At 40.1% G+C, this 27,343-nt stretch overlaps 1 protein-coding gene across 1 annotated transcript in view; it reads right to left on the bottom strand.

The window, feature by feature from the left end:
* FAM81B (family with sequence similarity 81 member B) overlaps positions 1-27,343 on the bottom strand; it is a 122,147-nt gene that overhangs the window by 69,260 nt on the left and 25,544 nt on the right. Inside the window, exon 4 of the mRNA XM_049868031.1 lies at positions 2,726-2,969. Coding sequence (XP_049723988.1) covers positions 2,726-2,969 — 244 coding nt within the window. The remainder of the gene's footprint in view (positions 1-2,725; positions 2,970-27,343) is intronic.

The raw sequence follows: 27,343 nt of genomic DNA, 5'->3' as shown, positions 1-27,343 counted from the left end.
GGTGTCTTCGATGTCATTCCACAACTTGTCTGGTCTTCAGTCATTAGTGCTCAATATGTCAAATCTATTCTTGAGATGGTCTCTAAATGCAGGTGGGATATGCTCAAGTTCGTACTTTGGCTCTTGTGGACTTGTCCTAGTTTTCTTCAGTTTCTACTTGAACTTGCATATGAGCAATTGATAGTGTGTCCTGAAGTTGGCCCTTGGCTTTGTTCTGACTGATGATATGAGCTTTTCCATTGTCTCTTTCCACAGACGTAGTCGATTTAGTTCCCATGTATTCCATCTGATGAGGTCCATGGGTACAGTAGCTGTTTAAGTTGTTGAAAAAGGTATTTGCATCGAGGAAGTCTTTGGTCTTGTGAAATACTGTCGTGGGATCTCTGGCATTGTTTATATCACCAATGCCAAATTTTCCAACTACCAATCCTTCTTTGTTTCCAACTTTCTCATTCCAATCATCAGTAATTATCAATGCATCTTGATTGCATGTTTGATCAATTTCAGACTGCAGAAGTTTTAAAAATCTTCAATTTCTTCATCTTTGGCCTTGGTGGTTGGTTGTAAATTTGAATAATAGTAGTATCAACTGATCCTTGATCTTCCTTGTAGGAGGATGGATATTATCCTATCATTGATAGCATTGTTTTTCAGAATAGATCTTAAACGGTTCTTTGCTTTCCTCTTCAAGTTGTCGTTCCCAGCATAGTAGACCATATGATTGTCTGATTCAGAATGGTCAATACCAGCCCATTTCAGCTTACTAATGCCTATGATATTGATGTTTATGAGTTCCATTTCATTTTTGATGATTTCCAATCTTCTTAGATTCATACTTTGTACATTCCGTGTTCTGATTATTAATGGATCTTTGCAGCTGTTTCTTCTCATTTTGAGTCATGCCACATCAGCAAATGAAGGTTCTGAAAACTTTACTCCATCCGTGTCATTAAGGTCGGCTCTACTTTGAGGAGGCAGCTCTTCCCCAGTCATCTTTTGAGTGCCTTCCAACCTGGAGGGCTCATCATCTGGTACTATATCAAACAATGTTCTGCTGCTTTTCTTAAGGTTTTCACTGGCTTAATCTTTTCAGAAGTAGACTGCCAGTCCTTTCTTCCTAGTTTGTCTTTGTCTGGAAGCTCAGCTGAAGCCTGTCCACCATGTGTGACCCTACTGGTATTTGAATACTGCTGGCATAGCTTCCAGTATCACAGCAACATACAAGTTCCCACAGTAAGACAAACTGACAAAAACATGGGGAGGGGGTCTATCAAATTAGCAAAGATTAAAACAACAGTAAACCTCAGTGCTGGTATAAACCAAAAACAAAATAAAACCCATTGCTGATGAGTAGATTCCAACTCATAGGGACCCTATAATGTTTACAAGGTTGTAAATCTTTACAGAAGCCGACTGCCACATCTTTCTCCCACGGAGTGGCTGTTGGGTTAGTAGCTGAGTGCTTAACCACTGTGCCACCAGGGCTTCTTAATAGGCACAGTGAAAAAAGCACTCTCATATAATGCTAGTGGAAATGTAAATTAGTATAAACTTTCTGGAAATCCATTTGGCAAACTGCATCAAGTGCTTTTAAAGTGTTTGTACCCTTGTAATTCCACTTCTAAGAACGTATACTATGGAAAAGATCCAAATGCAGACAAATATTTAGGCACAGAGATATTTCAACATTAGGAAAATAAATGAGCAAATTGTGGTACATGTACCATGGACAGGGCTTTTAATGAGATATGAAAATTTTATATTAAAGATTGTGCTTACAAATGTAGTCTCAGTCTCCTAAATGGAATGTCGGGAAGACAGGGTATTTGTAGAGATTGCCATTTGATGCTGGGGTTGTAAGAAGTTTTTTTCTCCCCAAGTTTTAAAGTTTTCTCCTTAACTTTGAAAGTTACTACAATGATCAGGTATTACTCTTAAAAACTGGGGAAAAAACACAAAAGCAATGCCATAATAAAATTCTCTTTTTTTGAGTTAAAAATAGTTTCTTTCTTTCTTTCTTTTTTTTTTTTTTTAAGAGAATAAGAAGAAAATTAGAGACTGGAGTTAAATATTTGAAAAACATGTAGCTGGTAAAGAACATGTACCCAAAATATTTTATAGAGTCTCAAAAAAATGCTCTCCAATTGGGTGATATTTGAGCAGAGACCTGAAGGAAATGAAAAATAGTTTATAGGAATAACTAAAAAAAAAAAAAAAAAAAGGAATAACTAGGGGAGGATAATTCCAGCCAGAGGCAATATCAAGTGCAAAGGCCCTGAGCCAGAGCATGCTTGGTATATTCTAGAAATAACCAGGAGGCCAGTGTGGCCAGAGCAAAATAGAGAAGGGTGGGAGATGAGGTCGGAGAGATTGCAGGGGTCAGATTATCATGGGCCACCTGAACCAGCATTGCCAAGTCAAGAAAACCTCTTATTGAAATGATTACGTTGATAGAATCTTGGATATTTAGAGTCGAATAAGAACCATAGCACAATGTCTGGCACAACGTTAAACAGTTGTTTTGCTGTCACAAAATAGATATACAATAAATGTTCTTTTGGCATAAATGAGCAGTTGGAAAATTGAACCATTTTCCTCTGGGACAATTAAATTCTAATCATTTAAACTTAAACCATAGCTACACATTTCTGTGGTTGAAAATTAAATTGGTGGTTGATCATCTTTGTCAAGCAATGATGCCAACATAAGAAAAATAGAGAAGTACCTCAATGTTTTGGTTGAGTTTTTTGACTATGCTGGTGATGGTCTGGATGTGACTTTCCAGAAGCTTCCTGGCAAGTGACTCCTCTTTTTGAAAGCCGTGGGTTCCCTGAAGACAGGCAGAGATGTCTTCCTTGATGCGGAAGGCTTGTTCTAGGAGGAAGGCTATGGTACGCTCCTGGTTGTTTAGTCTGTCTTCTAGCTGACTTCTCTGGGTGTTTGGAATGACAGGAAGGAAAGAATGACCCCTAATCAGGAAAAGGAAACAGTACCAAGGATATTACAAGAATGAGCTGGAGAATCCAGAAACCAGAACTCATATTGTCATGTCTGTTCTTTCTCCCCTATGAGAAATTAAGTAGAATTTAAAGCACTTATAGAACCTTGGTTTAAATTTCACCTATAAAGTCAATCAGACTTATCCCTTGATCTTGTGTCATGAATTTTTTATGTTTCCCAAGGAGGAATTGCTCTATATGCTGTATGGTAAATTCTAAAGCCAAATTGGTGGGAGTGGGAAGAAGGGGATTCATGAAGGAAAATATTAGAAGCCTTCTTCCCAAGACTTATGCCTTCATATATCCCTGTATAGAAAACACTAATCTAGAAACAATCTAAATTCCTATATCTGTAAAAATGTGAAATTGGTTATGTCAGAGAATCTATCTAGTCCAGCAAGATACCCAAACCCAAACCCGTTACCGTCAAGTCGATTCCAACTCGTAGCGACCATATAGGACAGAGTAGAACTGCCCCGTAGGGTTTCCAAGGCTGTAAATTTACAGAAGCAGACTGCCACATCTTTCTCCCACAGAGCGTCCGGTGGGTTCAAACTGCCAACCTTTCAGTTAGCGGTGGAGCGCTTAACCAGTGCACCGCTAAGGCTCCTTCCAGCAAGATAAGCCACCACAATACAATTCTGTGGTCAAATAAATTTGGAAAACGTTGCATACAATACCCTTCTCCTGGTGATTCACACTGTGTATTAACATATTAATGTCTAACAGTGTTCTTCTAATTTTATAGATGAGGAAAGTGGCTCATAAGCCCATGGGCAAAGGCATTTGGTTATATTATCTCCCAAACATAGGTCACTTCTGAAAGTGGATTTCTGACCTCACACCAGGACCTATTTTGTATATGTGAGCATGACAATATTGCATTATATTGGGCAACCAAGTTAGAAGTTTATTTTAAATTTGCCTGGAAGGCTATTAAATTTCTTGGTGACTTCTTATTATCTTATGAATGGGAAGTAAAATTACAAAACTTCCATGGTGCTTAAATAAATCTCTAATATTAATTATTCTGAGATTGGATATCACATATATATTTTTAAAATAAAATTTGAAAAAGCAAAACTTGTGAAAGTAAATGCAATCACAGTTTTACAACACTCCATTTTAGAAGTTTTATTTAAAAACCTTTGTGCACTAGTATACAGAATACACTTTAAGACACACTGATTTGACACTACTGCAATTACACATAGCATCTGCTCTGTCTGTGAAATGATAATAGGTATTAGGCTAAAAAAAAAAAATGAATGGTTTTAGTCAAACAGATTCAGTCTTTGGATTCATGACTAAAGCCAAACCCATTGCCATCAAGTTAATTCCAACTCATAGTGACCTTATAAGGACAGAGTGGAACTGCCTCATAGGGTTTCCAAAGCTGTAAATCTTTACAGGAACAGATTGCCTCATCTTTCTCCCTCTGAGTGGCTGATAGATTCAAACTGCCAACCTTTCGGTTAGTGGTGAAGCAATTAACTGCTACATGACTACAGGGGCATTAATCTGGCCAGCTTTTCAGACATTCTTTGACTCAGAATCCCTTATAATCATGTATTCTGTAATAGTCATTAAATATTACAACTGGAAAAATACCGTAGATATGAACTTGTAGAATGGTTTTCATACTATGCTCTGATGGGTCCCTGGGGTTGTGAGGAGGTGCCTTGGGGCCCCTGGGTTGGGGGAGATGGTGATAGTGGGGAGAATGGCCCAGTGGGAGGGACTTTGGGCTTTCTCTCCTCAGTCTCATCTGTTTAATACATTGAGCTTCTTCACGAGCTTTCATTTAAAGAAATGATTCTACTACCAATCAAGTTGAAAATCCCTGATCAATTCAACCCCGTCATTTTTCAAACCTAGAAACTGATATCTAGAAAGGTTAAGCAGCTTGTACAATGTTACACAACTTTTTATTTGGCAGAACTAGAATTAAATCCAGATATCCTACAATGTAGACTATGATGCTTTCAAAATGCCGCCTCTGAAAGATGGCAAAATATTTTATGAATATCACTAGAAGGAGAAGTCAGCCTTAAGAAGAAAAGAGAATTTGACTTCATTAGTAACTGGGAATAAAATGATGACTAAGACAGACAAAGCCCCTGCCCTCAAGCAAATATCTATATACATTTATATACCTAGGTTGTTGTTGTTAGGTGCTATGGAGTCGATTTCAACTCACAACAAGTCCATGTGACAGAGTAGACTACCCTATTGGGTTTTCTAGGCTGTAATCTTCACGGGAGCAGATTGCCGTGTCTTTCTCCCATGGAGCTGCTAGGTGGGTTCAAACCACTTACCTTTTGGTTAGTAGCTGAGCGCTTAACCCTTGTGCCACCAGGGCTCCTTATATAGCTAGGTAGATATACATATATATGGTATATATCTTTTTTTTTAATAACTTTTATTAAGCTTCAAGTGAACATTTACAAATCCAATCAGTCTGTCACATATAAGTTTACATACATCTCACTCCCTACTCCCACTTACTCTCCCCCTCTTGAGTCAGCCCTTTCAGTCTCTCCTTTCTTGACAATTTTGCCGGCTTCTCTCTCTCTCTATCCTCCCATCCCCCCTCCAGACAAGAGTTGCCAACACATTCTCAAGTGTCCACCTGATATAATTAGCTCACTCTTCATCAGCGTCTCTCTCCCACCCGCTGACCAGTCCCTTTCATTTCTGATGAGTTGTCTTCGGGGATGGTTCCTGTCCTGTGTCAACAGAAGGTCTGGGGAGCATGGCCACCGGGATTCCTCCAGTCTCAGTCAGACCATTAAGTTTGGTCTTTTTATGAGAATTTGGGGTCTGTATCCCACTGATCTCCTGCTCCCTCAGGGGTCCTCTGCTGTGCTCCCTGTCAGGGCAGTCATCGATTGTGGCCGGGCACCAACTAGTTCTTCTGGTCTCAGGATGATGTAGGTCTCTGGTTCATGTGGCTCTTTCTGTCTCTTGGGCTCTTAGTTGTCCTGTGGCCTTGGTGTTCTTCATTTTCCTTTGCTCCAGGTGGGTTGAGACCAATTGCTGCATCTTAGATGGCCGCTTGTTAGCATTTAAGACCCCAGACGCCACATTTCAAAGTGGGATGCAGAATGATTTCATAATAGAATTATTTTGCCAATTGACTTAGAAGTCCCCGCAAACCATGTTCCCCAGACCCCCGCGCTTGCTCCGCAGACCTTTGAACCATTCATTTTATCCCGGCAACTTCTTTGCTTTTGGTCCAGTCCAATTGAGCTGACCTTCCATGTATTGAGTGTTGTCTTTCCCTTCACCTAAAGCAGTTCTTATCTACTGATTAATCAATAAAAAACCCTCTCCCACCCTCCCTCCCTCCCCTCCTCGTAACCACAAAAGTATGTGTTCTTCTCAGGTTTACTATTTCTCAAGATCTTATAATAGTGGTCTTATACAATATTTGTCCTTTTGCCTCTGACTCATTTCGCTCAGCATAATGCCTTCCAGGTTCCTCCATGTTATGAAATGTTTCAGAGATTCATCACTGTTCTTTATCGATGCGTAGTATTCCATTGTGTGAATATACCACCATTTATTTACCCATTCATCTGTTGATGGACACCTTGGTTGCTTCCAACTTTTTGCTATTGTAAACAGAGCTGCAATAAACATGGGTGTGCATATATCTGTTTGTATGAAGGCTCTTGTATCTCTAGGGTATATTCCTAGGAGTGGGATTTCTGGGTTGTATGGTAGTTCTATTTCTAACTGTTTAAGATAACGCCAGATGGATTTCCAAAGTGGTTGTACCATTTTACATTCCCACCAGCAGTGTATGAGAGTTCCAATCTCTCCGCAGCCTCTCCAACATTTATTATTTTGTGTTTTTTGGATTAATGCCAGCCTTGCTGGTGTGAGATGGAATCTCATCGTAGTTTTAATTTGCATTTCTCTAATGGCTAATGATCGAGAGCATTTTCTCATGTATCTGTTGGCTGCCTGAATATCTTCTTTAGTGAAATGTGTGTTCATATCCTTTGCCCACTTCTTGATTGGGTTGTTTGTCTTTTTGTGGTTGAGTTTTGACAGAATCATGTAGATTTTAGAGATCAGGCGCTGGTCGGAGATGTCATAGCTGAAAATTCTTTCCCAATCTGTAGGTGGTCTTTTTACTCTTTTGGAGAAGTCTTTAGATGAGCATAGGTGTTTGATTTTTAGGAGCTCCCAGTTATCTGGTTTCTCTTCATCATTTTTGGTAATGTTTTGTATTCTGTTTATACCTTGTATTAGGGCTCCTAGGGTTGTCCCAATTTTTTCTTCCATGATCTTTATCGTTTTAGTCTTTATGTTTAGGTCTTCGATCCACTTGGAGTTAGTTTTTGTGCATGGTGTGAGGTATGGGTCCTGTTTCATTTTTTTGCAAATGGATATCCAGTTATGCCAGCACCATTTGTTAAAAAGGCTATCTTTTCCCCAGTTAATTGACACTGGTCCTTTGTCAAATATCAGCTGCTCATACGTGGATGGATCTATGTCTGGGTTCTCAATTCTGTTCCATTGGTCTATGTGTCTGTTATTGTACCAATACCAGGCTGTTTTGACTACTGTGGCTGTATAATAGGTTCTGAAGTCGGGTAAGGTGAGGCCTCCCACTTTCTTCTTCTTTTTCAGTAGTGCTTTGCTTATCCGGGGCTTCTTTCCCTTCCATATGAAATTGGTGATTTGTTTCTCTATCCCCTTAAAATATGACATTGGAATTTGGATCGGAAGTGCGTTAAATGTATAGATGGCTTTTGGTAGAATAGACATTTTTACTATGTTAAGTCTTCCTATCCATGAGCAGGGTATGTTTTTCCACTTAAGTATGTCCTTTTGAATTTCCTGTAGTAGAGCTTTGTAGTTTTCTTTGTATAGGTCTTTTACATCCTTGGTAAGATTTATTCCTAAGTATCTTATCTTCTTGGGGGCTACTGTGAATGGTATTGATTTGGTGATTTCCTCTTCGGTGTTCTTTTTGTTGATGTAGAGGAATCCAAGTGATTTTTATATGTTTATTTTATAACCTGAGACTCTGCCAAACTCTTCTATTAGTTTCAGTAGTTTTCTGGAGGATTCCTTAGGGTTTTCTGTGTATATAATCATGTCATCTGCAAATAGTGATAACTTTACTTCTTCCTTGCCAATCCGGATACCTTTTATTTCTTTGTCTAGCCTAATTGCCCTGGCTAAGACTTCCAACACGATGTTGAATAAGAGCGGTGATAAAGGGCATCCTTGTCTGGTTCCCGTTCTAAGGGAAATGCTTTCAGGTTCTCTCCATTTAGAGTGATATTGGCTGTTGGCTTTGCATAGATGCCCTTTATTATGTTGAGGAATTTTCCTTCAATTCCTATTTTGGTAAGAGTTTTTATCATAAATGGGTGTTGGACTTTGTCAAATGCCTTTTCTGCATCAATTGATAAGATCATGTGGTTTTTGTCTTTTGTTTTATTTATGTGATGGATTACATTAATGGTTTTTCTGATATTAAACCAGCCTTGCATACCTGGTATAAATCCCACTTGATCAGGGTGAATTATTTTTTTGATGTGTTGTTGGATTCTATTGGCTAGAATTTTGTTGAGGATTTTTGCATCAATGTTCATGAGGGATATAGGTCTATAATTTTCTTTTTTTGTAATGTCTTTACCTGGTTTTGGTATCAGGGAGATGGTGGCTTCATAGAATGAGTTGGGTAGTATTCCGTCATTTTCTATGCTTTGGAATACCTTTAGTAGTAGTGGTGTTAACTCTTCTCTGAAAGTTTGGTAGAACTCTGCAGTGAAGCCATCCGGGCCAGGGCTTTTTTTTGTTGGGAGTTTTTTGATTACCGTTTCAATCTCTTTTTTTGTTATGGGTCTATTTAGTTGTTCTACTTCTGAATGTGTTAGTTTAGGTAGGTAGTGTTTATCCAGGAATTCATCCATTTCTTCTAGGTTTTCAAATTTGTTAGAGTACAATTTTTCATAATAATCTGAAATGATTCTTTTAATTTCATTTGGTTCTGTTGTGATGTGGTCCTTCTCGTTTCTTATTCGGGTTATTTGTTTCCTTTCCTGTATTTCTTTAGTCAGTCTAGCCAATGGTTTATCAATTTTGTTAATTTTTTCAAAGAACCAGCTTTTGGCTTTGTTAATTCTTTCAATTGTTTTTCTGTTCTCTAATTCATTTAGTTCAGCTCTAATTTTTATTATTTGTTTTCTTCTGGTGCCTGATGGATTCTTTTGTTGCTCACTTTCTATTTCTTCAAGTTGTAGGGACAGTTCTCTGATTTTGGCTCTTTCTTATTTTTGTATGTGTGCATTTATCGATATAAATTGGCCTCTGAGCACTGCTTTTGCTGTGTCCCAGAGGTTTTGGTAGGAAGTATTTTCATTCTCGTTGCTTTCTATGAATTTCCTTATTCCCTCCTTGATGTCTTCTATAACCCAGTCTTTTTTCAGGAGGGTGTTGTTCATTTTCCAAGTATTTGATTTCTTTTCCCTCGTTTTTCTGTTATTGATCTCTAGTTTTATTGCCTTGTGATCTGAGAAGATGCTTTGTAATATTTCGATGTTTTGGACTCTGCAAAGGTTTGTTTTATGACCTAATATGTGGTCTATTCTAGAGAATGTTCCATGTGCGCTAGAAAAAAAAGTATATTTTGCAGCAGTTGGGTGGAGAGTTCTGTATAAGTCAATGAGGTCAAGTTGGTTGATTGTTGTAATTAGATCTTCCGTGTCTCTGCTGAGCTTCTTACTGGATGTCCTGTCCTTCTCCGAAAGTGGTGTGTTGAAGTCTCCTACTATAATTGTGGAGGTATCTATCTTGCTTTTCAATTCTGTTAAAATTTGATTTATGTATCTTGCAGCCCTGTCATTGGGTGCATAAATATTTAATATGGTTATGTCTTCCTGATCAATTGTCCCTTTTATCATTATATAGTGTCCTTCTTTATCCTTTGTGGTGGATTTAAGTCTAAAGTCTATTTTGTCAGAAATTAATATTGCTACTCCTCTTCTTTTTTGCTTATTGTTTGCTTGATATACTTTTTTCCATCCTTTGAGTTTTAGTTTGTTTGTGTCTCTAAGTCTAAGGTGTGTCTCTTGTAGGCAGCATATAGATGGATCGTGTTTCTTTATCCAGTCTGTGACTCTCTGTCTCTTTATTGGTGCATTTAGTCCATTTACATTCAGGGTAATTATAGATAAATAAGTTTTTAGTGCTGTCATTTTGATGCCTTTTTATGTGTGTTGTTGACAATTTCATTTTTCCACATACTTTTTTGTGCTGAGGCGTTTTTCTTAGTAAATTGTGAGATCGTCATTTTCATAGTGCTTGACTTTATGTTAGTTGAGTCGTTACGTTTTTCTCGGTTTTTATCTTGAGTTATAGAGTTGTTATACCTTTTTGTGGTTACCTTATTATTTACCCCTATTTTTCTAAGTAAAAACCTAACTTGTATTGTTCTATATCGCCTTGTATCACTCTCCATATGGCAGTTCAATGCCTCCTGTATTTAGTCCCTCTTTTTGATTATTGTGATCTTTTACCTATTGACTTCCATGATTCCCTGTTATGTGTATTTTTTTTTAATTAATGTTAATTTGTTTGTTTTTGTGATTTCCCTATTTGAGTTGATATCAGGACGTTCTGTTTTGTGACCTTGTGTTGTGCTGATATCTGATATTATTGGTTCTCTGACCGAACAATATCCTTTAGTATTTCCTGTAGCTTTGGTTTGGTTTTTGCAAATTCTCTAAACTTGTGTTTGTCTGTAAATATCTTAATTTCGCCTTCATATTTCAGAGAGAGTTTTGCTGGATATATGATCCTTGGCTGGCCGTTTTTCTCCTTCAGTGTTCTGTATATGTCGTCCCATTCCCTTCTTGCCTGCATGGTTTCTGCTGAGTAGTCAGAACATATTCTTATTGATTCTCCCTTGAAGGAAACCTTTCTTTTCTCCCTGGCCGCTTTTAAAATTTTCTGTTTATCTTTGGTTTTGGTGAGTTTGATGATAATATGTCTTGGTGTTTTTCTTTTTGTATCAATCTTAAATGGGGTTCGATGAGCATCTTGGATAGATATCCTTTCGTCTTTCAAGATGTCAGGGAAGTTTTCTGTCAGGAGTTCTTCAACTATTTTCTCTGTGTTTTCTGTCCCCCCTCCCTGTTCTGGGACTCCAATCACCCGCAGGTTATCCTTCTTGATAGAGCCCCACATAATTCTTAGGGTTTCTTCATTTTTTTTAATTCTTTTATCTGATTTTTTTTCAGCTATGTTGGTGTTGATTCCCTGGTCCTCCAGATGTCCCAGTCTACATTCTAATTGCTCGAGTCTGCTCCTCTGACTTCCTATTGCGTTGTCTAATTCTGTTATTTTATTGTTAATCTTTTGGATTTCTACATGTTGTCTCTCTATGGATTCTTGCAACTTATTAATTTTTCCACTATGTTCTTGAATAATCTTTTTGAGTTCTTCAACAGTTTTATCGGTGTGTTCCTTGGCTTTTTCTGCAGTTATCCTAATTTCATTTGTGGTATCATTAAGCATTCTGTAAATTAGTTTTTTATATTCTGTATCTGATAATTCCAAGATTGTATCTTCATTTGGGAAAGATTTTGATTCTTTTGTTTGGGGGGTTGGAGAAGCTGTCATGGTCTGCTTCTTTAAGTGGTTTGATATGGATTGTTGTCTCCGAGCCATCACTGGGAAACTAGTTTTTCCAGAAAATCCGCTAAAAAAAAACTGCAGTCAGATCCCTATCAGAGTTCTCCCTCTGGCTCAGGCTATTCAGATGTTAATGAAGCCGCCTGGGGAGGGTGGGGGAGGGAACAGGGAGATAGGAGAGTAGCACCTCAGAATATAGCCAGAGTTGCTTGTCTTTCTTGGAATGACTATTATATCTGAGATTCCCGCGGGGCGCGTCGCCTATGTGTGCTGGCTGTGTGGAGAGTGCCCCCGGGGGGTCTGGCCCGCTGGAGTCACGGTCAGATCCTCCGCTTCCAGCCCCACGCCCAGCGTCAAGGCTCCCCTACTGGGACGATGCACTCTCGACTCCAAAATCAGTCACTGCCTCCCGGGGACTTCTCATCCCTCCAGCCGCGTGGCCGTGCCGCCTCCGAGAACCAGTTGGGCCTCCTCCCAGGGTTAGTTCAGGTGGGTGGAGCAGCTCCCCGTGCTTGTGCCGTGACCGAGTGTCCCGGCTGGGACGCTGTTCTCCCTGCTCCAATACCAGTCACTGCCTCCCGGGGACTTCTCCTACCGGCTGCGTCCCACGCCGCCCACTCGACCCGGCTGGGCCCCTTCCCGGGGTTAGTTCAGGGGGGTGGAGCAACTCTCCGTGTTTATGCCGTACCTGCGTCCAGTCCAAATCCCTGCAGGACGGTTCCCCGGCTGGGACGCTGCTCTTTCTGCTCCAAGACCAGTCACTGCCTCCCAGGGACTTCTCCTACCGGCTGCGTCCCACGCCGCCCGTGGAACCGGCTGGTCCCCCTCCCGGGTTTAGTTCAGGGGGGTGGAGCAGCTCTCTGTGCTTCTGCCCTATCTGACTGGTACGCTGGCTCCAGGCTCTGGAAACAATCGCTGCTTCCCCGTATTAGTTCGTTCTCCATCTCTAAATCTGTGTTTGTTGTTCAGGGTTCGTAGATTGTTATGTATGTGATCGATTCACTTGTTTTTCCGAGTCTTTGTTGTAAGAGGGATCCAAGGTAGCATCTGCCTAGTCCGCCATCTTGGCTCCGCCTCAACCAGTATATATCTTTTTAATGTGCTGGATCATAGAAAGCCAAAGCCAAATAGTTCCCACTCATTGCCATTAAAATTATTGTGATTAGGGCTATCATTCTTTCAATAATTATTGTGGTTAGGCCTAATGGAGAATGGGAATTCCAGAAAAGTTAATTGTGTTCAGGGGGAACTTGTAAACAGACCAAGAGTCATTTGAACAAAACAAGGAGATATACTGCATGGTTTAAAATCAGGAAAGGTGATTTTAAAGTCTGTCTTAGAAGAAGCGCAGCCAGAGTGCTTCTTGGAAGCAAGGATGGTGAGATTTCTTCTCACATATTTTGGAAATGTTATCAGAAGGGATCAGTCCTTGGAGAAGAATATCATGCTTGGTAAAGTAGAACGTCAGCAAAAAACAGAAAGACTCTCTACGAGATAGATCAACACAGTGACTACAACAATATGCTCAAACATAGCAACAATTGTGAGGTTGGTGCAGGACAGGGCATGGTTTCCTTCTGTTGTACACAGAGTTTCTATGAGTTAGAACCGATTAGACGGCACCTAACAACAACAGGGCTAATGGTGACATATTTTTGTGAAAGTGAGAATGCCCTAGGGACAGGAGATTTTAAGGCCAGATTGTGAACATTAGCATTTCCTGAAGACCACAAGTATAAGCTAGAATTGTGTTTAACTGTGTGTAATAGAAACTCTAAGATAGTGGCTTAAACAAGTATGCTTGATTGGCTTACATAACAAGAAGTCCTGATAATCAGGACTCACACAATCAAGGAGGTCATCAAGTGCCCAGGTTCCTTCTACTTTCCTGACCAACTGCCCTTAGTGTGTGATTGACTTTTGGGCCTCATGGTCCCAAGGTTTTCCTTCCACCTTTAAGCATAGCATCTAAAATCCACATTGCACATCACTATCTATTCTTCAGATAGAATAGAATGTGTGTACTAGCTGGGTTTGTCCCCCCCTCCTTTTAAAAATTAAGAACACAGCTTTTCTAAAAGACTCACCATGACATTGCTGTCCATATTTCATGAGTTGAAACTATGCCATGTGGCCACCTCTTCTAACTTTTTTTTTTTTTGACCTGGTCACATTGCAGTCTTAAAACTGGGACTTTTATTAGCACAGAAGAAGGTGGGAATGTGTACTGAGTTTGATGACAGTCGTATCTGCCATATGAAATTTTTCTCTTCATCTCCAATTTTATATCAAGCATCACTGTTAAGGGAATTAAAGAAATAAGAAATTGGTTTCTTTCTTGTTGGTTGTTTGCTATCTACTAGACAATCTGCAACCAGAGCACATTGGACAGTGCCAGAAGATGACCAGAAGTTGACCACAAATGTCATTATTACCCTCGTGTTGGATGGTTGCTCACGAATCAGTGTGTGTGAATGGCAAGGCTTTAGGTGCTCAGCGAAGGTCAACAGAAACTGTGGTTGGAGGGTAAAGGAAGGAGATGCACTCCTGCTACGCAAATACATAAATGTAGTAACCCATTGCTTCTTTGTAATTTAGTGATGTCATCTTTCTAAAACCCCTATCCTAAAGAAATATAATGCAAGCTTCATATGTAATTTACAATATTTTAGTAGCCACATTAAGAAAAGTAGAAACAAGTGAGATTAATTCAAGTAATATATTTTATTTAACCCAATATATCTAAAATAATATTGTAATATGTAATCAATATAAAATTTATTAATGAGATAAATTACATTTTTTTATATGACATCTTTGAAATCCACTGCGTGTTGTGCCTTCATAACACATCTCAAATTGGACTAGCTACATTTCAAGTGCTCAACAGTCACATGTAGCTAATGGCTATTATGTTGGACAGCACAGTTCTAGAAGCTGAAAACCAGAAAGTAAGAAGAAAATGTCACTGAGCAGTGAAAAGCGATACCACCATGCCTGTAATTACTCATGTATTTTATAAATTATTATAACTAATATCTTTGAGCACTTAACATAAAACAGCCATTGTGGCCAGCACTTTAAGCAGTTTATCAAATTGAACCTTTGTAATAACACTATGAGAGATGTATTAATATTATCTCCACTTTATAGATTATGAAACTGAGGCTCAGAGGGATTGAGTACCTTATTCAAGGTCTTCTACCTTACAATAATGGAGCCAGTATCCAAGCCTGAACAGTCTGACTCTGCAGTCCATGCTTTGCTGCTGTATTAAACACATAGGAAAGGTCCTCTCAAACCCCTAGTTGAAGCTCACCTTCAAAAGGTACTTTTATTTTACCTACTATTCTAACAAGCATTGTACTTCAGGATGAATCTATCCTGAAGTACAATGCCGTCAGTGATAGGATAAGATCCACATGCCTACAAGGAAGACCACTTAATACGACTATTATTCAAATTTATGCACTAACCGCTAAAGCCAAAGATGAAGAAATTGAAGATTTTTACCAACTTATGCAGTCTGAAATTGAGGCAACATGCAGTCAGGATGCATGATAATTACTGGAGATTAGAAAGCAAAAGTTGGAAACAAGAAGTACCAGTAGTTGAAAGATATGGCCTTGGTGGTAGAAATGATGCTGGAGATCCCATGATAGAATTTTGCAAAACCAATGATTTCTTCATTGCAAATACCTTTTTTCAGCAACATAAATGGTGACTATACATATGGAACTTGCCAGATGGAATACACAGGAATCAAATCGACTACATTTGTGGGAAGAGACGATGGAAAAGCTCAATATCATCAGTCAGAACAAGGCCAGGGGCCAACTTTGGGTCAGACCATCAATTGCTCATATGTAAGTTCAAGCTGAAATTGAAGAAAATTAGAACAAGTGCCTGAGAGCCAAAATATGACCTTGAGTATATTCCACCTGAATTTAGAGACCATCTCAAGAATAGATTTGACACATTGAATACTAATGACCAAAGACCAAATGAGTTGTGGAATGACACCAAAGACATCATAGATGAAGAAAGTAAGAGGTCATTAAAAAGACAGGAAAGAAAGTAAAGACAAAAGTGGATGTCAGAAGAACCTCTGAAACTTGTTCTTGAACATCGAGTAGCTAAAGCAAAAGGAAGAAATGATGAAGTAAAAGCAGAATGGAAGATTTCAAAGGGCGGCTTAAGGAGACAAAGTATTATAATGACATGTGCAAAGACCTGGAGACGGAAAACCGAAAGCGAAGAACATGCTCTGCATTTCTCAAAAATTCAAGCCTTGAATTGCCATATTGAAGGATTCCATGGGGAAAATATTAAATGACTCAGGAAGTGTCAAAAGAAGATGGAAGGAATACACAGAGTCACTATACCAAAAAGAACTGGTTGACATTCAACCATTTCAGGAGGTACCATATGAGCAGGAACAAATGGTACTGAAGGAAGAAGTCCAAGCTGCACTGAAAGCATTGGCAAAAAACAAGGCTCCAGAAATTGATGAAATACCAGATGAGATGTTTCAACAAATGGATGCAGTACTGGAAGTACTTACTCATCTATGCCAAGAAATTTGGCCGATACAATGGAATATTGTCATGCTCACATATACAAAATGGGTCCTGGTGTGAGGTCAGAAATCAATGCACACAAGCCTTCAGATGTGACCTATGTTTGGGAGATTATAGAACCAAATGCGTTAGCCCATGGGCTTATGAACCACTTTCCTCATCTATAAAATTAGAAAAACACTGTTGGACCTTAATATGCTAATACACAGTATGAATCACCAGGAGAAGGGTATTGTATGCAACGTTTTCCAAATTTATTTGACCACAGAATTGTATTGTGGCCTGAGTTGGCAGGACTGTGTACTTTGGGAACAGGGAGCAGACTTTTTTAGAATCATTAGCTTTCAAAAAGAAGAGTTGTATGGCCCCACCATCTGCTTTGGCCCCCATCTCATCCCAATGACACTCCAGCTGATTAAAGAGTATCAGAGGCCTCAGAAGAACTGATCACGGAGCTGAGAACCAGTGATGAGGAGAAAATAGCACGAGCGCAACTCTGGGGAATGCTGATGTTAAAGAATTCCAGGTGATGAAAAGAACTGCAAAGGAAGAGGCCTAGAAGTAGAAGGAAAATAAGAGAGGATGGTGCCCCAGAAACCAAGAAGAGAAAGCTTCAACTTGAAGGAAAACCATCAGCAGTGTCATTTCTCTCTGAAGTATCAAATCAGAAATGGATTGACACGTGCCCATTAAATTTAGGAGTATAAAGGTCACTGGTGACCTTGGCAAAAACTGTTCTAGTGGAATGGAAGGCAGAAGTGGAGTATCATACGTTGTGAAGTGAATCACAAGCAAGGAAAGGCCCGACAAAAGTAGCTTGCTCCTTCAAGAAGTTATCTGTAAATGGAAGTGGCAATAGACAAATGCCAAGACAAATCCTGGGCTATCAGGATTTTCCATGTTTCTTGGCCCTTTTCCTAAATAGTACACCTTTTTTCTTTTTTTAAATTTAATTTGTTCACTTTTGTGACCAACTTGCTGAGGTCACACACAGTCACTACTGCTTTAATCTGGTTTTTGCAAGGGAGTCATTAAATCAAGCTCACACTCAAGGGGAGGGGAATTAGACTCCACCTCTTGAAGAGTAGATTATCAAAGAATTTGTGGACATTTTAAAACCACCACACTGTCATAGCCATCTAATTGGTCTCTGTCTGTCTCCAGTTGCCACTTTCCCGGCATCCCCTCTTCGCACTTCAATCCGAAAAATCTTTCTGGAAGGCGAAGCTGGAGTTGTCCTGTGGTGATGTTCTAGGGCATGAAAGATGATGGATAGGGGATTCTGTTGGACTCACATGACAGACTTTAGATCCAAGGAAAACATTGCCATCTCCCATTCTCAGGGGTTCAGGTGTGTCTGTAGCATTTTTGGGTGAGGCTGTCCTTGGACCACAACACACCTCGGCTCAGAAGCTTTGGTTGGGTCTTTCAGGGGCCCCCTGAGTTTCAGCCTCCTGAGAAACTGAAGCCTTCAGTGAGTGAGAGAGTAGAGGCCTAGTGTAAACACATCGGCTAAAGTATATCTGCTCCAGGTATCCCAGGACCTGGCTGCACAGGAACATGGCAGCTCATGAAAGATGTAGCAGGGGAAGAAAGGAAATGAGTTACACAAGTCTTCTGGGGAAAGAATTCCTGGGCTGATTACAGTTCCAACCAAAATGCTGAAATAGCATGACCTCTGGCTTTCCATCATCCCTCCCCCATAAAATCCTGAAGGACGTAGCGTGAGAAAATGAGAAAACTATGAAAAAACCCTGAAGTGGTAGGGCTGTTTTAAATTAGTGAATGTGTAGGGTGGTATAGTGGATGCTGTAATGTACCACGTAGCTCCCCCTTCAGGAAGGAAGGACTTATTCTTCAACTGCTGGAAGTGCTGCTGGCTGACGGACCTCAACTATTATCCTTCTCTGGGAATTGCCTTGGTGAAGAGATTCACCTTGCCCAAGGTCATGCCCACTTCCTGGGCAGCTCACAGTCAGTGACTGATCAATGTGGGCATATAAATATCTGGTACTCTTGCTTTAACTCAGAATGACTTAGAAGGTCCATCTCAGCTTCAGAGTTCCCTGTGGGGTCAGTTAGGCTTTTGCTAGTACTGTATCACAGTTGGAAACCCTGGTGGTGTAGTGGTTAAGTGCTACGGCTGCTAACCAAAAGGTCAGGTCAGCAGTTTGAATCCGCCAGGCGCTCCTTGGAAACTCTATGGGGCAGTTCTACTCTGTCCTATAGGGTCGTTATGAGTCGGAATCGACTCGACGGCAGTGGGTTTTTTCTTTTTTTTGGTATCACAGTTTAACTTTTCCTTCCACCTAGTTTTCTCTTCCCTTCCCTTCCACAGGTGTTGATTCCAGAGCACTCCATAATAAGCCTTATGTTTACGAATCTCTGTCTCAAAGTTTTTTTCTGGGCAACTCAACCTCAGCCAGATGGTGGCTTTGGCCTGGGGCAAGAGACAGCTCAGCATGGCTGTGGGAAGATAAAATGCAGTGTGGAAATTGCAGTTCTGCTCTTGCTTCTCCTTTCCTATTGCCTTGGAACAAACAGTACCTCCCACTTGTATAAAATTTTAGACTCTGGTCTAGGTATCCCTAAGAGTAAGATTAGGGCAGGGCAGGAGGCCTGTGTTGGCAAGACTGGAGACTGGGATCTCCAATCCAAATCCCCAGGGGAAAATGAACTGAAGGCTGAAACCACAAGACATTTGAGGAGCACAGCTTTTTCAAACCCAACTAACCAACAAATAAGCAACCTACTGAATTATACTTTCACACAGAAGAGAACACTAAAAGAGTTACAAAAAAAATTTTAAAGGCTAATAAACACATTGAAAGAAATAGGGGAAAATATTGGCAAAATGAAAGCAAAGACTAGAAAACATAGAAAGTAAACAAGAAAAAATATTAGATCTGAAAAGTATAATAGGTGAAATAAAGAAAAATAAAAAATGGGATAAATATGTCAAAGGAAATAGCTAAAGAATGAATTAGTGATTTAGAAGCCCCGATTAAGGAAATTTACCAGAAGGAGGAATGATCACACAATGTGGAGATATCAGGGTCAGGATTTGAAACGTGTCTGTCTGACTCCAAAATCAAATGTTAACTTTAACCTTCACATAGTCCTACCATTCCAAGAGTTAACTAGCAGAAGCAGGGGATACACCTTGATTAATACTAATCATTGATCTAATAAGGTGGCTGCATTAATGACATCTAGAAGTATCCCAAGACTCCAAATCCACTGCTTCCTTAATTCTTTCTTTCTTTATTGGTCCTGGCCTCCATCATCACTTTTTCTACTTTTGCCTCCGAACAGCTCATCTCCACAGCAGCTAGAGTGATCTTCCTAAAGTGCTACCACTTGCCTACTTAAAACTCTCTGATGGCTTCTTATTCTCTGAGAAAAAAACCCGTGCTAAGTCTTCCAACCTTGTCTCCTCACATTCTTCCCTTCATTCACTCTTATTCAACCACAAGGGTCTTCTTTCTGTGCCTCAGACGTGCCAAGCTAGTTCTTAGCTCAGAGTTTCAACACTTGCTGTTCTGCTTGGAATGCTCTTCCCCACAGTCACCTCATGACTGTCTCCTTCCCACTGTTTACATCTCAACTTCAATACCCCCTCCTCAGAGAAGCCTTCCTCTCCGTCACTTTTATCATAGTGCCCCCTGTTATCTTCTGTATAGCACTTGTCATTATCTAAAATTACCTTGTTTACATGTTTGTGTTTATTTTCTGATCTCCATCACTAGAATGAATGCTCCTTTTGGGCAGAGACATTGTCAAGCTTGTTCGCCACAATGTACCCAACACTGAGAAGAGTGCCTGACACATAGTAGGTAGTCAATAAATATTAGTTTACTGACTGACTGATTTCTCTAGCTGAATTGTTCTCCTAAGGCATGAAAAAAAAAAAAAAAAAGGCATAGTTGTTGGAAAATTAGAGGAAAAAAATAGTTCCACAAAAGCTACAGGCTGTTGAAGCCTCAAGGTGTTCTAGCTTATTCTATTGAGCAGTATAATTATGAAAAAGATCAACACCCTTCCCCAAACCACCCATTGAAGAAAATAGCCTCAGGCTTGGTGAGATTGTTCTTTCTCCTCAACTACACATCTGAGGAGCAAAGAAGGCTTTGTTAAGAGGTTTCATTAGTCAGATTCCATCTACCACTTATTTGACTCAAAAATATTCTTCTGGAAAATTACCAAATGGTACCTGGATATATACAATCCAGTCCTCTAAAACCCCAACATGCTGACGTTGCTACTCTGGATTGAACGTATGAGTCAGAGGCAGAAGGGAAGAGGATGTCAGGCACTGCTGATGGTGACACATGGCCTGGCAGTGGACCATAGATTCCCTCATTATTTTCCTTTAGTTTAGTGGACTATAGGTTCTCTCAATAATTTCTTTGAGTTAGAGCTTTTTTTTTTCTGGCCTCTAGACAACCTGCAGCCAGGAGTTGCCAGTGAAAGGGTATTTGATCTCTAGTCTTTGGTCCTATACAGACACTTGCAAATTATGCTGCTCTCACAAAAAAAAAAAAAAAGAATTTGCCTTCTATCAGGCATTCCTTTGTGGCAGACACTATTGATTGCCAAGAGCTATTTCCTCCTTTTGCCTAATTTAGTTCACCCTCCTGTCCCCCATTTACTTCAGGGGGTCAGGCTAATCACAGTGGCCCCAGTCTTCCGGTTTGAGCTTGCAATTGGTTTAGGTAAGAGTATGCAAAGCAATTCTGGTGGGAAACTTGCTGCAGGGCTTCTGAATAAGGTTTTTTTGCTCTTACAAGAGACACAAAAAGAAAATCTTCTTTGCTGGATGTTGTCGTGTCCTTGTTTGATGCCTGGAACAGCTGCATCTATCTTGTTATCATGAGGGTAAAAAAGAATGTCAGGGAGGAAGGATAGAAAACACTGCATTGACCAAACTCTAGATGTTGTTGCTGTTATATAAGCTAATCAACGTCCTTATATATAAGCCATTTTGGATGGAGTTTCTTCTATGTGCAGCACTATATCTGTACCTAATTAATACCTCACCAATAAAAATGAGAGTTAAAATAGAAATGTATCAGTCAATAATATTTACTAAATATCTAAGATATTACTCTAATTCATGAACATATATGTAATGGTTCTGTCCCTCAAGGAACTTAGTGAAATTCAGTGTTTCTCACAGAGAAACTGGAATTAGTATCATTGATGGGGGTGAGGGGGGAAGGCGGGGCCGTTAAAATGCAGACTCAGATTCTGTGGTTGCACCATAGACCCACTAAGTCATTATTTGGTGGGGAGGAGGAGTGTGAAGGAGAGCAAGAATGAGTGTTTTAAACAAGTACTTAGATGATTCTAATGTATTCTAAAGATGGAACCCCACTAATTTATTTAAGACTGGCAATGTGAATTTAGTAAATAATATAAGGGAGGATACATAATGAAGGGCTAAAGTGTGAAATTTGGGACATGAACTCTCAATTTCTGTAGACTTTCAGAAACAGTTTAGTAAGTTGGAAAACTGAGGATAGGATATGGGCTCCACGCTTACCAACCAAGTACTTCAGTTCCTGCACCTTTAAACAAGGTCAATAGGGCCTATTTTGCTGTATAGTTGCAGGTTCTGAATGAGATAACAGAAGAAAATAGTAGGGGGCATTGACACCAATGCCATGCAGTTTGTACTCAATTCAGGGTGATGAGGGGCCTAAGTACACTCACTCTTGGGGAGCAGTGTTGGCTGATGGTCAAAACTGTATCCAGAAAGAGCAATAAAGAAGCAGACCTAAGCCAGCAGAGGGGCCAGTGGAATAGGGCTGCCACCTCTGCTCCGATGCCAGTCTGTGGTCCTGCCTGTCCCGGCTGGCCTCAGTGTTGTTGCCACTTGAAGGAAGTTTCTGAGAAAGACAGCACCTACTGCATGCAAATATATTGGCTGCAGCCTTGGAGCTAAGTGACTTACCTTGATGCTAGACTTTAGTTATTTCTTTTCCCTTTGTTGTTGTTGTTAGGTGCCATCGAGTCGGTTCCAAGTCATAGTGACCCTACGCACAACAGAAAGAAACACTGCCCAGTCCTGTGTCATCCTCACGATTTTCTTGCTATGCTTGAGCCCATTGTTGGAGCCACTGTATCAATCCACCTCATTGAGGGTCTTCCTCTTTTTCGCTGACCTCTACTTTACCAAGCATGATGTCCTTCTCCAGGGACTGATCCCTCTTGACAAATGGCCAAATTATGTGAGACACAGTCTCACCATCCTTGCTTCCAAGGAGCATTCTGGTTGTACTTCTTCCCAGACAGATTTATTTGTTCTTTTGGCAATATTCTTTGCCAATACCACAGTTCAAATGTGTCAGTTTTCTTCAGTCTTCCTTATTCCTTGTCCAGCTTTCACATGCATATGAGGTGACTGAAAACACTAAGGATTGGGTCAGGCACACCTCAGTCCTCAAGGTGACATCTTTGCTTTTTAACACTTTAAAGAGATCTCTTGCAGCAGATTTTCCCAATGCAATGCATCTTTTGATTTCTTGACTGCTGCTTCCATGGGTATTGATTGCGGATCCAAGTAAGAGGAAATCTTTGACAACCTCAATCTTTTCTCCATTTGTCATGATGTTGCTTATTGATCCAGTTGTGAGGACCTTTTTTTCCTTTATGGTGAGGTATAATCCATACTGAAGGCTGTGGTCTTTGATCTTCACCAGTAAGTACTTCAAGCCCTTTTTACTTTCAGCAAGCAAGGTTGTGTCATCTGCATAACGCAGGTTGTTAATGAGTCTTCCTCTAATCCTGACGCCCCGTTCTTCTTCTTGTAGTCCAGTTTCTCAGATTATTTGCTCTACATACGGATTGAGTAGGTATGGTGAAAGTATACAACCCTGACACACGCCTTTCCTGACTTTAAACCATGTAGAATCTCTCGTTCTGTTCAAATGACTGCCTCTTGATCTATGTACAGATTTGTCATGAGCACAATTAAGTGTTCCGGAATTCCCAGTCTCCACAATGTTGTCTATAATTTGTTATGATCCACACAGTCGAATGTCTTAGCGTAGTCAATAAGACACAGGTAAATATCCTTCTGGTATTCTCTACTTTCAGCCAGGATCCATCTGACATCAGCAATGATATCCTTGGTTCCATATCCTCTTCCAAACCTGGCTTGAATTTCTGGCAGTTCCCAGTTGATATATCACTGCAGCCACTTTTGAATGATCTTCAGCAAAATCTTGTTGCATGTAATATTAATGTTATTGTTTGATAATTTCCACATTCGGTTGGATCACTTTTCTTGGGCATATGCATAAATATGGATCTCTTCCAGTCAGTTGGCCAGGTAGCTGTCTTCCAAATTTCTTGGCATAGATAAGTGAGCACTTCCAGTGCTGCATCTGTTTGTTGAAACATCTCAACTGGTATTCTATCAATTCCTGGAACCTTGTTTTTCGCCAATGCTTTCAGTGCAGCTTGGACCTCTTCCTTCAGTACCATCGGTTTCTGATCACATGTTACCTCCTGAAATGGCTAAACTCTTTTTCCTTAGTAGTGTTTAAAGTTTATTTTTAATGTTATTCTGTATGTAAGTGGAAAGATTTCTTTTTTGAATTTTCATTTCATGACTAAGATTTTTTTCTTGATTACTATGAATTAGAGTATTATTCCACCACCCATCTGCCACTTTGTCATAGTGTGGTGCTCATATGTTGCTATGATACTGGGACCTATGCCACCAGTATTTCAAATACAAGCAGGGTCATATATGGTGCACAGGTTTTAGTGGTGCTTCCATACTAAGTCAGAGTAGGAGGAAAGGCCTTATTATCTGCTTCCAAAAATTAGCTAATAAAAATCCTATGAAATCACAACAGAATGTTGTTCAGTATAGTACTGAAAGATGATCCCTCTAGGTTCAAAGGACTCAAAATACCCAGTGACTGCAACAGTGAACTCGAACATATCAATGATTGTGAAGATGGCACAGGACCAGGCAGTGTTTCATTTTGTTGTACATTGGGTTGCCATGTGTTGGAGGTGGTTTGACAGTAACGAACAACAGAAAGTATTACTATTATTGCTTCCTAATAATGCTTAATGAAGCACCAAATGCTGCTGTGTTTAGTTCTATTTACATGATCCCTATAAGATGTTTACCTTCGAGCTTACATATTTTTTTCTCGTATTTTCATTGCCGTAAAGAAAGAGAATGTTGTTTTTGGACTGACCTTTCTAAATCAACAACTGGAAGAACAAACATATGAAAATTCTCAGTCTTCTAAGGTTCCTGAAGATATCATTATGCAAATCATCAAGTCATCGGAAAGGTTAAAAACTGAGGCCTTTCGCTAGTAATAAGTCCTCTTCAGTAAGTGAAAAAAATCTCACTACTTTCTTAATATGTCCTGTCAGTGGGACCTACATTTAAACTTAACCAAAAAGGGTGGGGGGGGGAAGAACCTGAATATTCCAGAAAAGTCCCGATGGAGTTCTAACCACAGGAGGGACAATCCTAGGGGCCTTTTGAGAGAGAAATTTGGGCTCTACATAGATCATTGATTATATCGCTGACAACTGCATCTGAACAGATTTTCCAGACTCTGGATTCTGTTTCTCTGCAGTTTGGTGTGACTCACACCAGCCATGCTGTCGCTGGCAGATGCAGGGATGCGTCGGTACATACAGCCTCTCGCGTCCCTGCCTATTCTGTTCTTGTGAATAGAGCACTAAATTTACTTAGGAGGTCCTGATAGCTGTCTTGGCAACCTCTAATACTCAGAGACAGAAATCTGAAGATTCTAACCTTTTTCTAGAACACAAAAAGGCAGAACTGAAGCAAATTTTCAACATTTTTGTGGAAAGATCTATTACATGGTTAGTTACATTCCAAGTACACAGAGTCCTTCTGCAAAAAATGAATATAAAGTGAAATTTAGGTTTTGATGCTTCACAAAAATAATCTGTGAGTGCATGTGGGGAGCAATGAAATTGAAAATATTTTTTTCTATAGTTTCTTCATTACTTGTTTATAACCATCCCTGCCTTCCAAGGTATTTGAGTTTGGTAGCTGTAGAAGGCTCCGGTACCGGGTTTTACAAGGGCTGAATGTTCTGGGGAGTGAAGGAAGAAATTCAAGCTTCAGTCAAGGAAGAAGCAAACTAAGGCCAGTGGGGTTGGGCCTGCATCGGGCCTGCACTGGGAAGGGCCAGGAAAGGAGAAGACTTCAAACAGTGGCACAACCAAGAAGAAACTGGAAAAAGACACTGGTTGTGGATCTTTTCCGCTATACCAGGCAAATTCTTCATGCTCAGTAAACTTTTCGATAAAGTTACAAAATTAATGATGTACCTAGGGTGACTGGCTTTCTTTCTTGTGGAAGCATCAAGGCTGACACAGGTTCCAAACAGTGCCCCTGTGTGGATGAGGGGATGGTCGGTGCCTGGGTTCTATTTACAGGTAAAACATATGTAAGCTGCAGCAGCAAGTTGTTTTGAGGATATCTGGAGTTCTGATAGCATTTTGTAACACATGTGAGATCCTTTCTCACGTTGCTTTAATGTTTTTTGAGTGTGTATCCAGGAGAATGAACACTGGGCTTGGTGTCAGAAGACCTGGGCTCAAGTTCTGCTTCTGCCAGTTAACTATCTTTAACTTCTCTTAGGATGATCAGAAGAGGGCTGTTCTCTGTCCTATCTCAAATCTCTGTCCAATTTACCGAGGAGTTCAATTAAAATAACGTATCTAATGTGTTTTTTAAATATCTGAAAGTGTCATACACATGTGTTCTTATTGTAAACCAAAAACCCCATTGCCACTGAGTCTATTCTGATTCCTAGAGACCCTATAGGACAGGGTAGAACTGCCCCATACAGTTTCCAAGGCTGTAATCTTTATGGAAGCAGACTGCCACATCTTTCTCCCACTGAGCAGTTGGTGGGCTTGAACTGACAATCTTTGGTTAGCAACTGAGTGCTTTAACCACTGTGCCACCAGGGCTCCTTGTTCTTATTACATTGTTGTTTTTAGGTGCCATTGAGTCAGTTCCGATTCATAATGATCCTATATGTACAACAGAACAAAACACTGCCTGGTCCTGTGCCATCCTCACAATTGTTGCTATGTTTGAGTCCATTGTCGCAGCCACCGTGTCAATCCATTTTGTTGAGATTCTTCCTCTTTTCGCTGACCCTCTACTTTACCAAGCATGATATTGTTCTCCAGGGACTGATCCCTCCTGATCTGTCCAAAGTATGTAAGATGCAGTCTGGCCATCGTTGCTTCCAAGGAGCATTCTGGTTATACTTCTTCCAAGAGAGACTTGTTCATTCTTTTGGAAGTCCATGGTGTACTCAACATTCTTCGCCAACACCACAATTCAAAGGTGGCAATTCTTCTTCGGTCTTCCTTATTCATTGTTCAGCTTTCGCATGTATATGCGGCGATTAAAAACACCATGGCTTGGATCAGGCGCACCTTAGTCCTCAGGTTGACATCTTTGCTTTTTAACACTTTAAAGAGATCTGTTGCAGCCGATTTTCCCAGTGCAATGTGTCTCTTGGTTGTAATTACAATTAGCAGCAATTATTAGATGGGAAATTATTTGAGGGGAGTTTCTACCTGGAAGGAATATAAGGAATTTTTAAAATTATACTATCTTATTTCTATACAGTTCTTATAGTCAACACACGACCTTCATGAACAGTATTTAATTTCATTGCTACAACTATCCTGTGGCATAACTACAATTTTTCTCAATTCAGGAGGAAATTGGAGCTTGGAGATTATAAGTAACTCAGCTGGAAAATGTTTTGCCATGTCTCTTCTGGCTCTTTCTCCTATGTCACAGCTTTGTTTAGACCAACTAGTGGTTCTTTCTGTCATATTTATATTTTCCTCAGAGGGATGAGGTGGATTTATCCCTCTGCTTTTAAATACATAACTTTCTCCCAACATCCTGTAATTTCATCTTACTTATCTCTCCTCTGCTTGGCTTGCTTTTCTCCTTGGGGCTGTATGGATCTTCTTTGAGGCCCAGAGACTACAGGGGCTCCTTCTCTGCTCTAGGAAACTGAAAGTGGCCTCTCCCTGGCCTCAGGGGTAGTCCCTACA

The sequence above is a fragment of the Elephas maximus genome, chromosome 2, assembly GCF_024166365.1.
Source record: "Elephas maximus indicus isolate mEleMax1 chromosome 2, mEleMax1 primary haplotype, whole genome shotgun sequence".
Classification (NCBI taxonomy): domain Eukaryota; kingdom Metazoa; phylum Chordata; class Mammalia; order Proboscidea; family Elephantidae; genus Elephas; species Elephas maximus.
The sequence above is the reverse complement of the archived record's forward strand: the minus strand, read 5'-3'. Positions and strand labels throughout refer to the sequence as shown.